This window comes from Cebus imitator, unplaced genomic scaffold (genome assembly GCF_001604975.1).
Source record: "Cebus imitator isolate Cc_AM_T3 unplaced genomic scaffold, Cebus_imitator-1.0 Scaffold588, whole genome shotgun sequence".
NCBI lineage: Eukaryota > Metazoa > Chordata > Mammalia > Primates > Cebidae > Cebus > Cebus imitator.
The window spans coordinates 27,381-45,896 of NW_016107903.1; the positions used below are offsets into that span (position 1 = coordinate 27,381).

Sequence of the window (18,516 nt, forward strand, 5' to 3'; positions counted from 1 at the left end):
GGCAAAAAATGATCAGTGAAAGCTTTTCTGAGCACAAGCAGGAATAAGGAGGCTAGCCCCTCTGGCCAGCATGAGATGGGGTCTTTGGACCAGTTTGTCATTCATAACCTCCTAACACCCGGCCAAGCCACTTCCTCTCTCTGAGAATCATTTTCCTCTTCTGTACATAAGGGGAGAGGATCAGACAACCATGTCAGATATGGGAACCTGAGGGGACTTCATGGCTTTGCAGGAAAAAAAGCTCAAACGTGTTTTTTTGGGCCTGTGTAAGACATAGGTGTTTTGGGAGTGAGGGGAGGCCCTGGAAGGGAACTGCTACTGCTAATGATGTTTAAGAGATGACTTTGTATGGGAACTACCACTCAATCCTTCCTGTCTGCACAACGTATTTCCAGCCTCAGCCCCTCAGAACAAGGGAGGGAGACCAGGGGGTGGTTTTCATGGTGTCTAGCCTGGAACTCTCTGTCAGTGAAAGCCGGGAGGGGCCAAAGGCACCTGCTCCAGGATCCTCTGCACAGCTCTGACTGCCTTAAGCACCTCGTGCTTACTTGATGAGACCCAGTCTGGAGTATCGGACCAGCCTGTGTCCCATCCCTGAGGAAGTACATGCCACTTCAATCCCCACTGGGGGCACCATTTTAAGTCTGCTTAGAAAGAAACAAATACACAGAGATTATCAGGCAAACACAAATTCTTTTGGTTTTAATCTTTCAATCGCCAACAATCTTGTTTCTTTTCATTACAAAAGCACTAAACAGACAGGAAAGGAAACTGACATTTGCAAATGACGTACCTTCAACAGGCATCTCAACAGCCCCATCACCAACACCTGGGTGCAAGCCATAGCCAACAGGCAGAAAAGTCTCAGGACTCAGAACTACACCATAAATGCAGGATCTTTTTATTTCATAAAAAAATGATCAGTGTGAAAAAAGCCAAACTGTATGCTGGTTTTACACACTCTGACCCTTCCTGACAGTCTTCTTGTCTGGCCAGGCTGGGGGCCCGGCACTCCTGGAAGGGAGAGGCAGCCCAGCATCTCAGTATTTCATTGGGACAACAAGCTGGATGTCGCAGGGAAAGCTGAGAGCGCCAAGGTCCCCTTGCTTTATCCCAAGCTCGGAGGGATGCAGCCTGGCGTGGCTCTGGTCTAGGAGCCAGGTGACACGGCCAGGCACCTTCCTGTGCAGGCAATGGGGGCTCCTGGCCCAGGCTCACTAGAAGGTCTTCTCTGTGGTGCCTACCTAGGGAGCTGTGATCAAGTCAAGCAGCCATGCAAGGCGTTTCAGTCTGACTTTTTCATTAGTTCCTCCCTCCAGCCTCTTGGAGAAGGAAACATCAGTCCACAGTGCCATTGTAGGATTTGTTGAACTTGTTGAAGGTGAAGTCCACAGTGTGCGTGGAGATGGGCTTTCTGTACAGTGGATTTGAAGCCTACAGAACACGGCAGGGAAGAGGATGAGGATACAAGTTAGCTCACACACGCAAACCGACAGACGCAGGCCCTAGAAACCCCTCCCAGGTCAACGCCCCGTGACAGCAGCAGGCAAAGCACTCAGGTGGGAGGAGACAGCTGTGGGCTCCAGGATAGTTCCGTGTCCCCCAGGAAAGACCTCGCCTTCTCTAAGCTTCCACTCTCCACCTCTGGAAGGACGAGTTGAGTCAGAAGGTCTCTGAAGTCTTTTGTAGCCTTAACAGAAACCAAGCCCGAGTTCAAAAGGCACTGACTCTGTGCTCAGTCCTTTGGGCATTTGCAGTCAGTCTGGGGTGACCAGACTGCAGGTGTGTGTACTGTAATGGACCACAAGAATCTGAGCTCCTTTCCTGTGGGTCTGTGGTGTCTCTGACACTGGTCAGACTCCTCCTGCCAAGGCGTGCCCAGCGCCTCTGCCCCCATGACCTTCCTGACCTGGGTCTAGAACAGGGATGTGTGCGGGTCCCTCTGCACCAGGGCTGTGCAGTTCTCTCTGTCCAGAGCTGGGCACAGCCTTTCTGGTATTGATTTTTTGTTTTTAATGTCAAAGATGTTAGTGAACCTCTATGGCTAACATAGCACTGAATTCAGCCATGGCTCTAAGCTTGAAGTCCCCTCTGCTTCCCATTTTCCACAGGCTTACCATTTCATAGCGGGCCCTGGATCGCTCGCTCTGGAACTTTGCAAACTCCCTCCTGTCGTGGATGGTGACGAGCAGCTTCCAGATAGCCAGGAGTGCAAGCCCAACGAGGAGGATGCTGCCGACCACAGCCAGGAGGATGGTCATGGCGTTGGGGGTGTTTCCACACTCTAGGGGGACCGGAAGCATGGTAAGCAAAGCCACCAGCATCCCCATGCCCCTCCCACCCCCCAGCAGCAGGCATTTCGGAAATGAAAGTTGTGCCCCTCTCAAAGGCCTTCCCCTCGGCTCTCCCTTAGATCCTCACATTGCTTCTGGGAGACATGGGCAGGAAGTTTCCCCCAATGTACAGAAAATGAAAGAGTCAAAAGGGACAGTGACTGTTCCAAAGTCACAAAGCAAGTGTGGTGAAGTCTAGATGAAAGCCCAGGGGCACGGCTGCCTTTCCCCTCATGGGCAGTGCCCACTCCCTGCCTGGGCCAGTCTCCAGTGTGGGATGCTGGACACTGGTTTCACGTACATGGTTCTAGGAGCAGACTGAGCAGGCAGGAGGTACCATGAAGCCACTTGCACAAGGTCTGGGCTGGGGGCCAACATCTGTAAGCCTTTAGTGTGGAGTCCGTTGGAGCAAATGTGCTTATTTTCAAAGAACCGCAGAGACAGCGTTGGACACAAAGCCTTATTCTTACAGGCGTGCATCCTAGGCTGGTACCACACTTCTGCCACTGGCCTCAGGAAGGCACATTATGTGGTTGGGCCCAATTTGGAAAAATAGTTTGCAGCACTGTGAAGTGAAGAGAGGAAATCTTTTTCTGCTCCACCCCTGCCTCCTCACCCCCAAGAAGAATGTAAGGGGTGATATTAGAAATTCCAATGACTCCAGGGCAAAGGCTGCTGGTTGCTGGGTCCAAGCAGAGGCGGAATAGTGGTATCCGGATTAAAGCTTGACCTCTGCAGTGGTTCTGGGAGCTGAGCATGGCAGCAGCAGGAATGTGGAACCGACCGCTCCACTGTCCTTGGCATCCCCACTGAGAAGCAGCGGTGGCCCGGCCTGGACTGTGTGTGGAGCTGGATGCTCCATGGCCCGAGTGATGCCCTGCCCAGCCCTCGTGGTCCAGACGTCCTGCACCCTCCCTGCAGAACACGGCAGTTCCTTGCTGCCTTTGGCTGTGCAGGGTAGGTTTGTTCTGTGGTTGCTTTTACCTCTGTGCTCTTCCAAGAGGAGACTCTCCCCAGGGACAGGGCCCTATCCTTCCATAACTCCCACTGCCCTGACTCATGCCCCCCTAGAGATTTGCCCCAAAATGGGCCCCCAGCTGCACATTCATCTTTCTTTTAAACTCTAGGAGTGGAGTAGCAGTGACCTTAGATCTGGTCTTCATGAGAAATTGTATTGGTTAGGAGCAGTGGCTCAAACCTGTAATCCTAGCACTTTGGGAGGCCAAAGCAGGTGGATCGCTTGAGCCCAGCGGTTCAAGACCAGCCTGGGCAACATGGCGAAAACCTGTCTCTACCAAAAAAATACAAAAATTAGCCCGGTGTGTTGGTACATGCCTGCAGTCCCAGCTGTTTGGGAGGCTGAGGTGGGAGGATCACCTGAACCCAAGGAGGCTGAGGCTGCAGTGAGCTGTGTTGGCACCACTGCACTTTAGCTTGGGTGATAGAGTGACAACCTGTCTCAAAAAAAAAAAGAAAGAAAGAAAAGAAAAATAAGAAATTTTATCCCTCCTCTCCCTGGAATTTGGAAAGACCGGTGAGGAGAGAATGGGCAGTGGCCCCAGATCAGGGAATGGCATCAGAAATCAGAACTGAGAGCTGGTGGAGTGACCCGAGCCCCTCGCAGCCCTCACCCACCTGGCTCCCTGAGAACTGTCAGGTTGGACTTCCCACTGGGGAGCTCCGCGTAGGTGAACATCATGACGCAGTCCTTGGGGGTTTTGTAGAAACAAAGCACAGCCTCCTGGTCATCTTTCACTGGAAGAAAACCAAGAGGGAAATGGCCTGAGTCTCTCTGAGCAGCCCAGAGCTGCTGACAGTCAGGGCAGGGAGCCGAGCACCTCAAAGAAGAAAGGGGTGTGGAGGTGTGGGCAGAAAGCCTTAAAGGGAGGCTGGCCTTTGAAGATGAGTTCAGGTTTCTCACACCAAGAACGCAGGCCCAGGGCTGAATTTAGATGGCTTTGGGGCCACGTGGAACATATTAGAGGATCTCCAAGCCTCTGAAGTGTTTTTCAGGGGTGATGTGAAATAACAGAAGGTTTTAATAGTTTTGGGGTGGGGTTGGGTGAATGGATTGGCCACGGAAATTAAAGGGATAAAGAAAGAAAGAGAGAAAGAAAGCCATCCCAGCCCCCTTTGAGGCTTGAGTGAGGTATCACATTTGGGAAACAGGCCAGGCCATTTGAGGCTGAGAACTGGCTACAGAGGCCAAGAAGCAGCAACTCCTTCCTGGGATGCAAAATCAAAAAGAACCACAGGGCGATGAGGACAGCAGGTGAGAGGCTGGTGCCCACGCCTGTAGACAAAGTGAGCCAGCGTGGAGGTCGGCCCCAGATGTTGCCCAGCCTCCCTTCTCTGTATTAAGAAACCCACTCCTCGAGCTGCTTCAGCAGCTCCCCGCCCCTGGGCTACTGTTCCCCACCTTCCCCTGTCCAGGATTATCTACATTCTAAGGGTCTCCGGGAGAGAGTTAGGTTGTTTTTTAGGAGGGAAAGGAACTAGGGGAAGTGCAAAGAGAGGCAAGGGGTGAGGAAATGTGGCAGCGATGGAACCTGGGGAGCAATGGAAGGCGAACACTGGGGCGGGAAATGCTTTCCAGGTCTTGCCTTTTTAACCTTTCTAACCTTGCTGCTTGAAGGAGCTGTAACCTGGAAACAGGTGGATTAGTGTGGTTATCGGATATGAAAGCCTGAACTTCCCATCTCAGCTCTCTTCTGGGCTGGGTGAGTATGAGTGAGCATGTGAGTGTGTGTGTAACAAAAAAACCTGGAAGGAGGAAGATAAAGGGTAAATGGTGGATTGGAACATAAACTTTCTCTGTTGCTCTGTCTCAGAGGGCTGGGTTGGGAAGCAGGTGTGCATGACTGGCCGTAACTGCTGTGAACCAGGCAAACCAGTCCTTGGGCCACACGAAGACACCGTTTCCTTCTCTGACCATGTGTGCCTAGTTAGGGGCAACCAGCCCAGGTCTGCAGGCAGAACCTGAGGTTGGCCAGGCCCTGAGCTGCAAGACAGAAGCTGGGGCAGGAAGACAGGCATGTGAGGAACCAGACTGGTCCACTTCCCACAGTCTCCTAAGGAGACAGACAACACCCGGCACACAGTAGGCGCTCAGTGAATATGTGTTGGATGTATACATAGCTCAGATACTGAGAAGCAGCCGGGCATGATAGCTTACACCTGAATGCCAGCATTTTAGGAGGCCGAGGCAGGTGGATTGCTTAACCCTGGGAGTTTGAGACCAGTCTGGGCAACATGGTGAAACCCCGTCTCTATTAAAAAACACAAAAATTAACCGGGCATGGTGGCACTTGCCTGTGGTCCCAGCTACTTGGGAGGCTGAGGCAAGAGGTTTGCTTGAGCCCAGGAGGTTGAGACTTCAGTGAGCTCTGATGGTGCCACTGCACTCCAGCCTGGGTGACAGAGACCCTGTCTCAAAGACAAAAAATCCCTCAGAAGCCATGACTGTAGTCAGTCAAAACCAGGGATGTGGGAACAAGGAAGTCTACAAAAGACATAAGTTAGGACCAAGACAGACAGGCAGCTGGGAGCCAGGAGTCTGCAGAAGCCAGAGATGAAGATAGCGGGAAGCGTGCCCATGAGGGGAGCTTCAGATGCAGATTTTCTTTCAAGGGGCATAGTTTCCCCCCACCATTTAAACCACTTTAAAGTGTACAATCAGTCATTTTACTGAACTCACAATGTTGTGTAACCATTCCCACTAATTCTGGAATATTTCCATCACTCTAGAAAGAAACCCACACCTCTTAGCAGTCAATCCCCATTTTCCCTTCCCCCTAGCACCAGGCCACCACTAACCTACCTTCTGTCTCCATGGCTTTCCCTGTGCTGGACATCTCATATGAACAGAACCACAGAATACGTGGCTTCTTTCCCTCCGCACTGTTGTCAGGCCTCACAGTACCATGGCACGTATCAGCACTTCACACCCCTTCGTGGTCAGTGGTGTCCACCGTATAGACAGAGTGCACCCTGTGTTCTTTTCCATTCATCAGCTGATGGACATCTGGTTGGTTTCTACCTCTTGGCTATTGTGAATAATGCTGCTGCGAACATTTCTGACACATTTTTATGTGGACATATGGACCTAATTCTGTAGGCTGTATACCTGGGAGTGGAACTGGTACCACTGTACGGTGATTCTGTGTTTGACTTTTTAAGGAAACTGCCAAACTGCTTTCCAAAGTCTGTACCATTCTACATCCCCATCAGGTGTGGATGAAGGTTCCAGCACTGGGTCCTCATGGGGAGCCCACTGTTACGCCCAGGAAGCCTGGGCGGCGCCTCCTGACTCAAGGCTAAAACCACCCTCCTCCTCCTCAGGGAGGAGAGAAACCACGGCTGCCCGGGTGGCGGCGGCACACTCACCGATGGTGTCCACCCACGTGATCACCTCGTCCCTGCACAGGCTGTGGCAGGTCTGGTTGTCGGGTTTTCCGGAGTGGAGCAGCAGGCACTCGACACAATCTCTTTGGAAATGAGGAAATAAAAGTGGGTGTCAGATAATGTAGAACAGCCCCACACCTGTCCCTAGCCACCTGACAGTGCAGGACCTGGGAAGGCTTTAACTTCTTTCCAGCTACAGATGTTGAGCCTCAGGGAATGGTTCTGCCTTTCTTGTTGTGTGGAGAAGCCCAAGAGTTCTTGGAGGAACACGTGTGAGTTTAGTGGCATGTCTTGTCTACGTGTCAAGTTGCAGACCTTTCAAATTCTGACACCAGGAGCCAATCCATCTGCACTCTGGTCCATCTAATGCCTGGTGAGGAGTCTGCTCCAAGCCAGAGGTTTCTGGGTGATAAACAGTATTCCTGGCCTCCCTGAGGTCCTCACACTCCCTTGGCCAGAGCTTGATGCCCCACATTGTCCCAGTTCCGTAGATCCTGCCCTGGTCATCACCCAGGGCAGGGATCTCAACCCTCCTGCACGTTCAACTCTCCAGAGCTATCAAGAGAAATTCCCAGTGCCTGGGCCAACCACACCTCCAGGGCCGGGCTTCCTGGGCAATTCTGATGCATCCGAGAACCACTGTCCCGGAGAGTCTCAAGTTCCAGCCCCCTTCTCCCCCTCAGACAGAGCCCACCTGCCAGGTCCCCTGGGGCTCTGCTGCCCACATACCTGTGAATCAGTTTACACTAGGCTCTGGCACAGGCTCTAAGGTGCTGACTTTCTCCCAGGGAACCCTCATTCTTTCACAGGGCCTCCTCTAGAAAATGGGTGACAGCCAAAAAGTGACACCTTGAGCCCCTCTCCTCCTACCTCAGCCTGATGGTTTCAATCAGATAGCGGGTGAAAATGCTTAACTACCACATTCAAGTAAGTGGTCATTATTATACATATATCATCAAAACCAAGTTCCAGACATTTTCCCTCTGTCACAGGAGACATCCCGGAGAACTGGATTCCTGAAGCCACAGGATGGGGAGCTAAGCTGTGGCTAAGGGGCTGTAAAGCTGAGGTGCAAGGGGAGAGGTCCCTGGCTCCTCTGGTGGCTGGGTATGGGGCTATAGGATGGTGAGCATGAAGCTCCGGGGAGGAGTGGGCATGTGGCTCTTAGGGACTTTGACTGATGGCCTTCGAGGAGAGTGAGACCCCAGGAGAGGCCCCTAGAAAACTGGGTCAGGACTCAAGAGCCAGGTGTGCTGGGGAGGCCACCAGAGTACAGGGGGTGACCTCAGAACCTCGGCTACACGAGGGACAGCTGCTCTGTTTCCACAGGCCTGTGGGTACCAAAGGGGCTGTGTGTTCGGAAAGGTCTCTGGCAAAAATATAGAGGGATGTGCAACTGCAATGTGGTGCCTTTATCATCACCTGTTTCTTAACTCCGTGGGATTCAGCGGCCAGCTACTAAAATGTTTCCAGTGCAGAAACTGTGAGGTAGAAGAGCAGAGCTGGATGGAAGCTGTGAGACCATTTCATGAAATCTCCTTTGTTTTATGGAGGAGGACTTGAGTGTCTGCAGCCAGGTGCCCACCTCTCACACTAGGCCTCCTAAGAGGTTCTGATATGCTTAAGAGCTCAACGATCCCTGACTTGTCTACGAAATCTCCCTCTCCTGGGACTAATTTTATGGAAACATTCTGAAGTTAGAAACAAGATGGTAACTAACTCTCCCGACAGTGACAGCCCCGGAGGGCGGGCAGCTGAGACCTGGCTGGGGGCCAGGAAGGAGTGGCTCCAGCTTCAGTCATTTATGCTGACCCAGCTGCACCCCCAACCCCCACCAGCCTCCCAGATTAGCACAGGGCTAAGAGGGCTGCTTCCGCTCCCAGCTTGGATTCTCTGTTCCTGCCACCTGATTCTCTTGTTAAACCACAGCTCCAGGCTGCTTCCAGGAAACACTCCCTAAGTATCCATGTGAACATATCAGTCTAACTTGGATGTCCCATGTGCTGGTCGAAACTTGTAATATATTGCAGTCATGTACTAAAATAAGCCTGCTCTTTAAAAAAATTAAGTTGTTTAGAGAGACTGCTGCAAGAGCAGGTTAATTGAAATCAGCTGGGGTTGAATGTGAACTCGCCCAAAGAGAAGAGTGTGGTTTGTTAGATCCAGAAAATGAAGACTGGCTGCCCTGAAACCTCCAGAAAAAAAAGGACGTAGGACATTCAAAACCTGGTGGCTCTTCACAAGCAGCAGTAGAAAAAACAGACGGATGTAAGTCACCATACAAAGGACTTTGTTTAAAAAAAAAAAAAAAAAAAAAAAAAGTTGGCTGGGCGCGGTGGCTCACGCCTGTAATCCCAGCACTTTGGGAGGCCGAGGGGGGTGGATCACGAGGTCAAGAGATCAAGACCATCCTGGTCAACAAGGTGAAACCCCGTCTCTACTAAAAATACAAAAAATTAGCTGGGCATGGTGGCGCGTGCCTGTAATCCCAGCTACTCAGGAGGCTGAGGCAGGAGAATTGCCTGAACCCAGGAGGTGGAGGTTGCAGTGAGCCAAGATCGTGCCATTGCACTCCAGCCTGGGTAACAAGAGCGAAACTCCGTCTCAAAAAAAAAAAGTTTCAAGTAGGCCGTGAAAGAGACAGAGGGTCAGTGTGGCCCAGAGACAAATAAGAAGGAATAGTAGGTTGGGTGCAATGGCTCACGCCTGTAATCCCAACACTTTGAGAGGCTGAGGTGGGAGGATCACTTGAGTTCAGAAGTTTGAGACCAGCCTGGTCAACATAGCAAGACCCCATCTCTACAAAAAATAAAAATTGGCCAGGTGTGGTGGTGCCAGCCTATAGTCCTAGCTACCCAGGAGACTAAGGCAGGAGGATTGCTTGAGCCCAGGAGTTCAAGGCTGCAGTGAGCTGTGATGGTGCCACTGCATTCCAGCCTGGGTGAGACCCTGTCTCAAAAAAAAAAAAAAAAAAAAAAGATAAAAAGAAGGAATTGTGACATTCCGTTATGGCATCTCTTTGCTCTCCTTGCTCCCTTGACATTGTGTAATAAATAATACATTATTAAGTCTATGTCTTCTAGGAAATAAACGCTTTAAACATTTAAAGCTAGAGCTGTTTCCTCCTGGGCCTTTCAGCTGATCTAAAGCCAATCCTCCACTGCCTGCTATAGGAAGGCAAGGCTCGTTTAATGCGTTCCATGTGTGTTGTCCTAGCTTGGCCCCCACTCCCCATTAACCTAGTGTGCCCCAAGGACTGGGAGCAGAGACTCAAAAAGGTTGTGCTGCTGGTTGCTGGAGGTGGGGCACCTCCCTCGGGCACAAAACATGGCTAATGGCTGACTCCGTGCTGGGAGAGCCACAGCTATCCGGGCTCTAGATCCAGGGTCCTAACCTTCTCCGGGCTGTTTCTACTTGGATCTGTTTTGTCTCTGCTCTTAGCACGTCTGAAGCAGACATTTTTTTTCTTCTTTACTCGCCCCTATCCCCTCCAATTGAACACATGAAAACTCAGCCCTGTGTATCTTGTCTCTCCATCTGCAGCCAGCTTTCAATTACCCATGCCTGGGTTATTTATGGCAAATGTCCAACCAGGGGTTCTACCACCCAGAACGTTTCTGAGCACAGACTGACCAGCAGCCACTGACCAGCAGGCGCAGAGAGCATGAACTCATTTCATTATCAGCCCGAGCCAGACATTTAGAAGGGAAATCTGCCAAGAGAAAATCACAGATGCGTTCCTCAGCCAAAGAGAAGCGACGTTTGTATTATGATTTGTTTCTGATCCTCTGTGTCCCTGCCTCCTTAGCATGGATAATGATGACACAGCTGTTTCTCCAGCAAACTCCAAGAGCAAATGTCACTTCTGCTTTCCAGGGGCATCATTCTGTAATTCCCTCTCATTTGCACTCTGGTGGAGCGTGCAGGGCTGACCAGGAGGAGGTCAGTACAGCTATGGGAGGCCGTGGCTGAGTCAGTGAAGGTGGGGGCTCGGGTCTAGACAATCTCTGCATTCAGTAGCAGCACAGAGCCCATGTTCTATTATCTATATAAATGGAGCAGAAAATTTAAAAGCCATTGCAGTGGTTTCCGGTATGCCTTATCTAGGTCGGGTGCCTTTCTCTCCAATTATCTTCTTCTTATTATTTATTTATTTTTTGAGATGGAGTCTCACTCTGTTACCCAGGCTGGAGTGCAGTGGCACCATCTTGCAATCTCTGCCTTCTGGGTTCAAGCCATTCGCCTACCTTAGCCTCCGGAGCAGCTGGGATTATAGGCATGCGCCACCATACCCAGCTAATTTTTGTAATTTTAGTAGAGAAGGGGTTTCACCATGTTGGCCAGGCTGGTCTCAAACTCCTGACCTTAAGTGATCCACCCGCCTCGGCCTCCCACAGTACTGGGATCACAGGTGTGAGCCACCACACCCGGCCCCTCTCCAATTTACTTTCTGATGACATTTTGTCAGCATTTCCCATAGGAGTTCTGTGAAACACAGTTTGGGAGCTATCAGTGTGGGGGATTCAATTCATTTGAAAAAAGATGCGCACTTGTGAAAGTATTCTCTTGTGAAAGCACATAATCGTGCACTCAAGGCTCTGAGAAGGTGCTATTTTTGGTGCCAACACCAGCTTAATTTCATTTAACTCTGATCCTCTAATTTCTAAAGATGTTTAGGAACAGAGTAGCAGTTTTGCATTTCTTGTTCTGTTTTCTTACAAAACCCTTATGGAACCAGCATTTGAAAGCCACAGTTTCAGTTACTGTTAGTAAGAGTGCTGCTCTCAGCGAGGCTGGCTGGGTGGGAGATTCTGGAGGTGGGGAGGGGAGGCTGGCTGGCCCTGAGGACTGCCCGGCTGGACCATAGGCCTGGCCTGGGGGAGAAGTGAGCTGAGGCTGTTGGTGGAACCAGTACCTCTTGGTGCTGCACGCATCCGGGCAGGTGGGGCACTTCTCACACATCTCCCCGAAGGCCCCCGGCTCCGTGCACTGGCACTGCCCACAGAGACAGTGCCCGCGGTCGCTGCAGATCTGGCCATCTTTGCCCTGGCATGTGCTGATGTCTGTCGAGCAGTTACAGTTGTCCCCGATGTAACCTGCGTGGCACTTGCATTCCCCGCAGTGACACTCGCCATGGCCTAAAAGGATACACGTGGCACATCAGCGCCTGCTCACCTTTACACACGAGCACACAACCATCTGGCACCCCACCTGCCAGGACTGGGATTCAGCAGAGGATGGAACACCAACTCTGCCCTCAGAGCCTATTTGGGGAGATAGAGGGCCTAGAACTGGCATGAAGGGACAGTGGAGGACCTTGGCAGCTGGTGTAGCCAGGCTGAGTCTAGACTGGTGCTCCAGGTTGGTCCAGAACTTGGCCAAGTTGGGCCACAGGGCCAGGACCCAAGGGAGCTTCCTCCTGCCTCAGCTGTGTGAATAATGGCCCCCAACTATGTTCCCACTCCAATCCCCAGAATGTCAATGTTACCTTACAGTGCAAAAGAGCTTTCAGAGATGAGATTAAGAGTTCTGAGATACGGGAGTCTCCTGGATTGTCTCTGTGGGCTCTAAATGTAATCACCAAGGTTCTTCTGAGAGGGAGGGAGGGAGGGAGACCAAAGGAGACTGGACTACAGAGGAAGGTGGCGATGGGACTACAGAAGCATGATGCTGGCTGCTGGCCTGAAGATGGGGAAGATGCCAAGAGCCAAGGAACGCAAGGAATGCAGCTCTGGAGGCTGGAAAGGGCAGGAAGCGGATGTTCCCTGGGAGCGTCAGAGGGAGTGCAGCCCTGCTGACACCTCCACGTTAGGCCAGTGAAAGTTATTTCAGGCTTCTGACCTTGAGAACTGTAAGAGAATAAATCTGTGTTGCTTTCTCACTAAATCTACAGTCATCTGTTACAGCCACAGCAGAAAACACAGTTGTTCTCCCTGAGTCCTGGTTAGAAGCTGAATTCCTGCTCAGGGACCTGAAGCCCAGAGATGGATGATTTAGGACCAGATGCTGAGAAGAGCAGCAGCAGCAGCAGCAGCTCACACTCACCAGTGCTTCCTATATGAGCACCTTACACGTAGCAACGAGATGAATCTGCACAGCGACTTATGGGGCAGGCATCATTGTCCTTGTTATATGAGGGGTGAAACTAAGACCCAGAAAGATGAAGCGGTGGCTGGCAGTCACACAGCTAGTGGCAGCAGAGCCAGGACTTGAACCCAGAGACTGACTCCAGAGCCCATGATCTAAATCCCAGGGTCCACTTCCTCCTATGAGCACACTCAGGATGAGAACCTGAGGGGGGATGTCCTGGTCCTTCCTTGCAGGGAGTCCTCTCCATAGTCTGCAAGGGTGGAGAGGCAGGCACTGTCCCAAAGGTGTGAGGGGCAGGAGTATCACTCGGCTCAGCAGAATATGTGCATGTCACACTCGTGTGTCTGAGTGTGGGTATGAGTGAGTGCAAGTGTAAGTATTTGTATGTGTTTGGGTGCAAGTGTGCATGAATGTGTGTGTGAAATGTGAGTTTGAGGCTGCATGAGTGTGTGTTGGAGTGCAAGTGTGTGTGATGGGGTGTGTGTGTCTATTTCAATGTGAGAGTCTGAGTGTGTTGGAGTGCAAGTGTGTGTGATGGGGTGTGTGTGAGTCTATTTCAGTGTGAGAGTCTGAGTGTGTGTTGGAGTGCAAGTGTGTGTGAGGGTGTGTGTGTGTGTCTATTTCAGTGTGAGAGTCTGAGTGTGTTGGAGTGCAAGTGTAAGTATTTGAGTGTATGTGTTTGGGTGCAAATGTGCATGAATGTGTGTGTGAAGTGTGAGTTTGAGGCTGCATGAGTGTGTGTTGGAGTGCAAGTGTGTGTGAGGGTGTGTGTGTGAGTCTATTTCAGTGTGAGAGTCTCAGTGTGTATGGTGTTGGAGTGTGAGTGTGTGTGAGGGTGTGTTGAAGTGTGTGTGTGGTGCAGTGTGAGCATGCCGGACTGTGAAGACTAGATAGTGCCATCTTCCAAGGGACCAAAGGCCTGACAGTGTATTCTCCATTTTCTACAGTCAGAGGCAGAACACAGTGCTACAATTGGCGCTTTTAAAAAAATCAACTTTGTATTATTTTTTTCCCTAATGCCATTATGTGAAGGCTGATATTGGTACAACTAAGAGTTTCATTTGCTGAGCACCACCCATAAACTACTGGGTGCCTGGAGAGGCGGGGTGGGGAGTCCTCGCATTTTACTACCATATCTGAGTCAGTTACCCGGCTTGTTAACTGGACCCCAGCACCTTCCCTGGAACCACCACCATATGTGACCCACAAAATAATGTAGGTCAGGACTCAACTCCAGAAAGCCTCTTCATCTGCCGCTTAACTTCCTGTCCTTGCTTTCCCTGGTTCTGACCACTCTCTGGTGTCCAGAACCTGTAAGCGGCAGGGCGACCATCTGGACAGCCAAGCTTCCCAACCCTCCTGTGCTCAGACAGCCTCTCGCTTACCCAGGGGGCTGAGAGCCACAGCAAATATGTGCTGAGCGGGTGCCCTCCCATGTCACAGGCAGCGCTGAGGCAGATGGCAAGCCCTCCAGGAGAGGTGAGGAAAGCCAGACTCGGACCTGGAAGCGGCTGTGGAACGCAGTCTTAACTGTGTAGATGTGGGAATATGAGGGGTAAGCCACTGGAAGGGGCGGTGTCCCACTGCTCAAGGGTTCCATAGCAGAGGCTGGGGGAATGGGCAGCACCAGCTCATCCCCGGGAGGGAGAGGGTAACCCTGCCCCTCCTCTCCACCTGTCTGGGACCAGCACCACTTCTGCGCCTTGGCAGCAGGAACTCCTCAAGGGGAGTCTTCACAGGTGAAATGGATCCAATCCACACACCTCCCTCACTCTCTGGTCTCAGGGGCCACATTGGCCAAGAGCCTGGTTTCAGTGAAAATAGCTCACTGTCAGGGAATCATTTCCCCTCCAACATTTGATTAGGAAAGCTTCCAAACCTGCAGCAAAATTGAAAGGATTGTGCAGTGCACATACATCTCCTCCCCACCTAGACCTTCCCTTCACATGTGACATACTGCTTCGCTGCATATCTGTCCACCTGTCTGCCCATCCACCAACCGTATTTTTAAAGATGCATTACAAGGTGAGTTGCAGACACTGGTGCATGCCGGGGGTATACTTAATACAGCTCTGGAATGCTCCAGTGGCTTGTCTATCACACCCTCCCATAAAGACAAACATACAAAAAGTAAGGGGCACGCTCAGTGCTATATTCCCAAGCAACAAAGATGGCACAGAGGCCAGGCAGGTGTTGTTTTCTTCCCTACTCTAATTGTTGTTGGCAGCACCATAAAATTTCCAAATGTAATATGGCGCAATATGCCAAAGTGTCAAGCGTTTGGAGAGGGGGTAGCCTATTCTTTTGCTGAAGGGCCTGGGCGTGGGGTGAGGCAGGTGTGCTGAGTAACTGGCCTTTCGTGTGAAAAGGCCTGCTGGCTGCAGAGGGGCAGCGAGCCAGCCAGGGTGCCTGCTGCTCTGCACTTCCCCCGGGATGGCTGGGGGGCGGGAAAGCCTAGGTGCTCTGGGTACATCTGATACCTTGCAGGCCTGAGAGTTCCACAGCCCAGCCCAAGGTCAAGGCGGTTGAGTGTGCCCCCAATCTAGGGCTTAAGAAGAGGAGTTAGGAGTCAAGGGTAGGAGAGGGTGGGAGCTGGTGACTCACCAGAGGTCACCACCATTCCTTGGAGAGGGACAGGACACACAGCCAGAGCTGCTGGCCATTTCTGAAAGCTTCCTACCACGCTTGAGCCCAGCCAGGAGCAGCCAGGAAAGCAGCAATGTGTGGGGCCCAGCCCGCTTCTGGGGATGAGCCAGTGGGAGCCGTGGAGGAGCTGTGGGACATCAGAAAACCTTCATTTACATGGCTTTTTGGCCTCTAATATTTGATGACTGCAAAGCAAAGCCCCAGCCAGCCAAACCAGAAAATAAGCCCCAGGCTTCACACTTGAAGAAATTGCTGAAGCCGCCAGAATACTTGTTCTTCGTGACTCTGATAATAGTCCCAGTTGAGTTTACCTTGGGTAGTTCCCTGCCTTTCAGAGACAGCCTAAAGCAGCGATGGCAAAGACTGCACAACTCCTTCTCCATACTTGTGGCAGACATCACTGTCTCCTCATAGGAATCTTCTCCAAGGGGCCTGGACTTGGCCTTAGAATCCTCAAGACAGTCCTCCAAGTAGGTTCTACTAAGTGGTGGGAGCTGGCCCTCAAGTCACAACTACTGGCCACCTTGGATTCAAGCTTCCAAGACTCTTTTAGAAAGCCTGACCCACACAGTCAAAAGCCACATAGGCCTGGTCACGTTTTATCCTAATCCAAATGTCTCAGCTCCTGCAGTTGAGCCTCAATCTGCCTTTCCCTCAGCCTGCATGCTCAGAGATTGCTGGCATCTTCTGGTCAGCCCGGCCTCTCCTAATGCCCTAGGAGGAACACATGCCATTAAAACCACCAGGGTCATTTGGCCCTGTCCCAAGGATCAATAACCTATCAATCACCATCACGGGGATTTGGAATAACATCCTGGCTGACAGTGTTCAGAGGACCTCCATCAAAACAAAGCTAACGTCTACCTCGGCAAAGTGAGTTGAATTTAATGATGCCCACAGAAAAAATATTTTCATTACACATAGATAGGGATATTGAGGGACGTGTGAAATCCCTGTGCAAGCTGTGAATTGCTACACATGCAAGTTATTACTACCTTTGTTACAATGATTGATGGCCAAATGGACAGGAAGTTGTAAATGTGTCTGTTTATACAGATTTTCAGCATTATAGAATTCAACAGCTTTCCATCAGCAAAACAGCGCTTGTGTGGGCTATGGGCCAAGACACGGCCCCTCGCCTCCTCATAAAATTGAATGCTGACCATTCAGAGGAAGGGGCAGGCTGGGGGGCAGGAGTGCAGCCAGCGGCCTGTAAGCCCAGGGAGATATGAGAGGAAGGCCCCCATCAACACTCTGTGGAGGTCAAGGCAGGCAAATCCTAAAGCAGCTACTAGGCTGCACCACAAACCAGTGAGGGCAGAATCCAGCCTGCAGCGGGTAAGGAGGTGGTGACAGTGAGTGTAGGCACCTCCGCAGGTAACCTAGTTGTGTGGGAACGGGGGAGACAGGGCACAGGGAGAATGGGGGATTTGGCAGATGGGACACATTTGAGCATTTTCAGATTGAAGAGATTCAGGAGAAAGTGCGAGCAGGGCGGGGAAATGAAGCAATCAAGGGAATGGCAAACTCTGAAGAGATCACAGTAGAGACGGAGTTGGAGGAAGGAGAGGCCGGGCTCAGGGCGAGGGTGTGGCCGTGGGAGATGCTGAAGTCTTACATTCCAAGAGCAGAGGAGTTCAGGGAAACAGGCTGACCAGCTGCGTGACAAGCTGAGGGCATGAGCTGGAGCTCAGTTCAGATCCCTGTGTCACCTTGGGCAGGTCCTTAAACTCTGATGATCCATTTCCTCCTGTGTCGATGGGGAATTATCCATCCTCCCTTGCAGGAATGCTGTCAGAAATATCAGCGCCATTGCAAGTATATTGCACTATCTCTGGCACATGGGACATCAGGACATGGGAGCTGGCCTTGCTGCATGTGCCACTGGAGTGGACAGTCTAGGAACTCCAAGACCCACACGTAGTACAGCTTGTCCACAGGGAACTCAGGGCAGAGGGTAAGAGTGTGAGGCAGGACCAAGGTCTTTGGGGAATGCAGGGGTGACCAGGAGGTTAAGTGACAGGAAAAGTGGAGGGACGGCACAACCTCAAAAGAGGAGAGGGAGCAAAGGGGATGTAAAGCAAAGAGCCAAAGGTACTGCTGGGGGTGGGGCCGAGAAACATGTGACCTGGGTGTGGGAGGCGCCCCGTCCCCCTGCCACCAGCCTCCCCAACCTCTCCCTACCCCGTGCTCTCAGAGACCAACAGACCCAGGAGAAGGAGGGGGCCGGGAGTTCTGCATAAGGCTGAGGAGGAAGAGGAGCCTGTTCACCATGGAACACATGGGTGATGGAAAACAGAGCTCAGATATGAAGAACCACCTGGAAAAGGGGACAGGGGGGTGCAGTGGTGAGCATAGGGATTCTGGAATCAGAGTGCCCAGGCTGGCCTCCTGAACTTGCTATTTATCAGCAATGGCTGCCATTTCACCCCTTTGTATACTGGTTTCCTTGCTTTTAAATGGGGCTAGTAAAAATGCCTTGCTGGTAGGACTGTTATGTGAGTTAGCTTGCTTAACCTTTCTAAGGCACGTAGAACAGTGCTGGCTCAAAATAGACAAACAGGATCTAATTAAGTTCCAGAGCTTCCGTACAGCGAAGGGAACAATCATTAGAGCAAACCGGCAACCAACAGAATGGGAAAAAATTTTTGCAATCTACCCATCTGACAAAGGGCTAATATCCAGAATCTACAAAGAACTAAAACAGGTTTACAAGAAAAAAACAAACAAGCCCATTCAAAAGTGGGCAAAGGATATGAACAGACACTTTACAAAAGAAGACATACATGAGGCCAACGAACATGAAAATATGCTCATCATCACTGGTCAGAGAAATGCAAATCAAAACCACATTGAGATACCATCTCACACCAGTTAGAATGGTGATCATTAAAAAATCTAGAGACAGCAGATGCTGGAGAGGATGTGGAGAAATAGGAACACTTTTATACTGTTGGTGGGAGTGCAAATTACTGCAACCATTGTGGAAGACAGTGTGGCGACTCCTCAAGGACCTGGAAATAGAAATTCCATTTGACCCAGC

At 51.2% G+C, this 18,516-nt stretch overlaps 1 protein-coding gene across 1 annotated transcript in view; it reads right to left on the reverse strand.

Annotated features, from left to right (window-relative positions):
• Positions 1-687: 687 nt before the first annotated feature.
• ITGB5 (integrin subunit beta 5) overlaps positions 688-18,516 on the reverse strand; it is a 125,992-nt gene continuing 108,163 nt past the window's right edge. The window contains exons 11-15 of the mRNA XM_017516448.2: positions 11,653-11,875; positions 6,720-6,820; positions 3,969-4,088; positions 2,118-2,284; positions 688-1,434 (exon numbers count right to left, since the gene is read on the reverse strand). Coding sequence (XP_017371937.1) covers positions 1,339-1,434; positions 2,118-2,284; positions 3,969-4,088; positions 6,720-6,820; positions 11,653-11,875 — 707 coding nt within the window. The 3' untranslated portion in view covers positions 688-1,338. The remainder of the gene's footprint in view (positions 1,435-2,117; positions 2,285-3,968; positions 4,089-6,719; positions 6,821-11,652; positions 11,876-18,516) is intronic.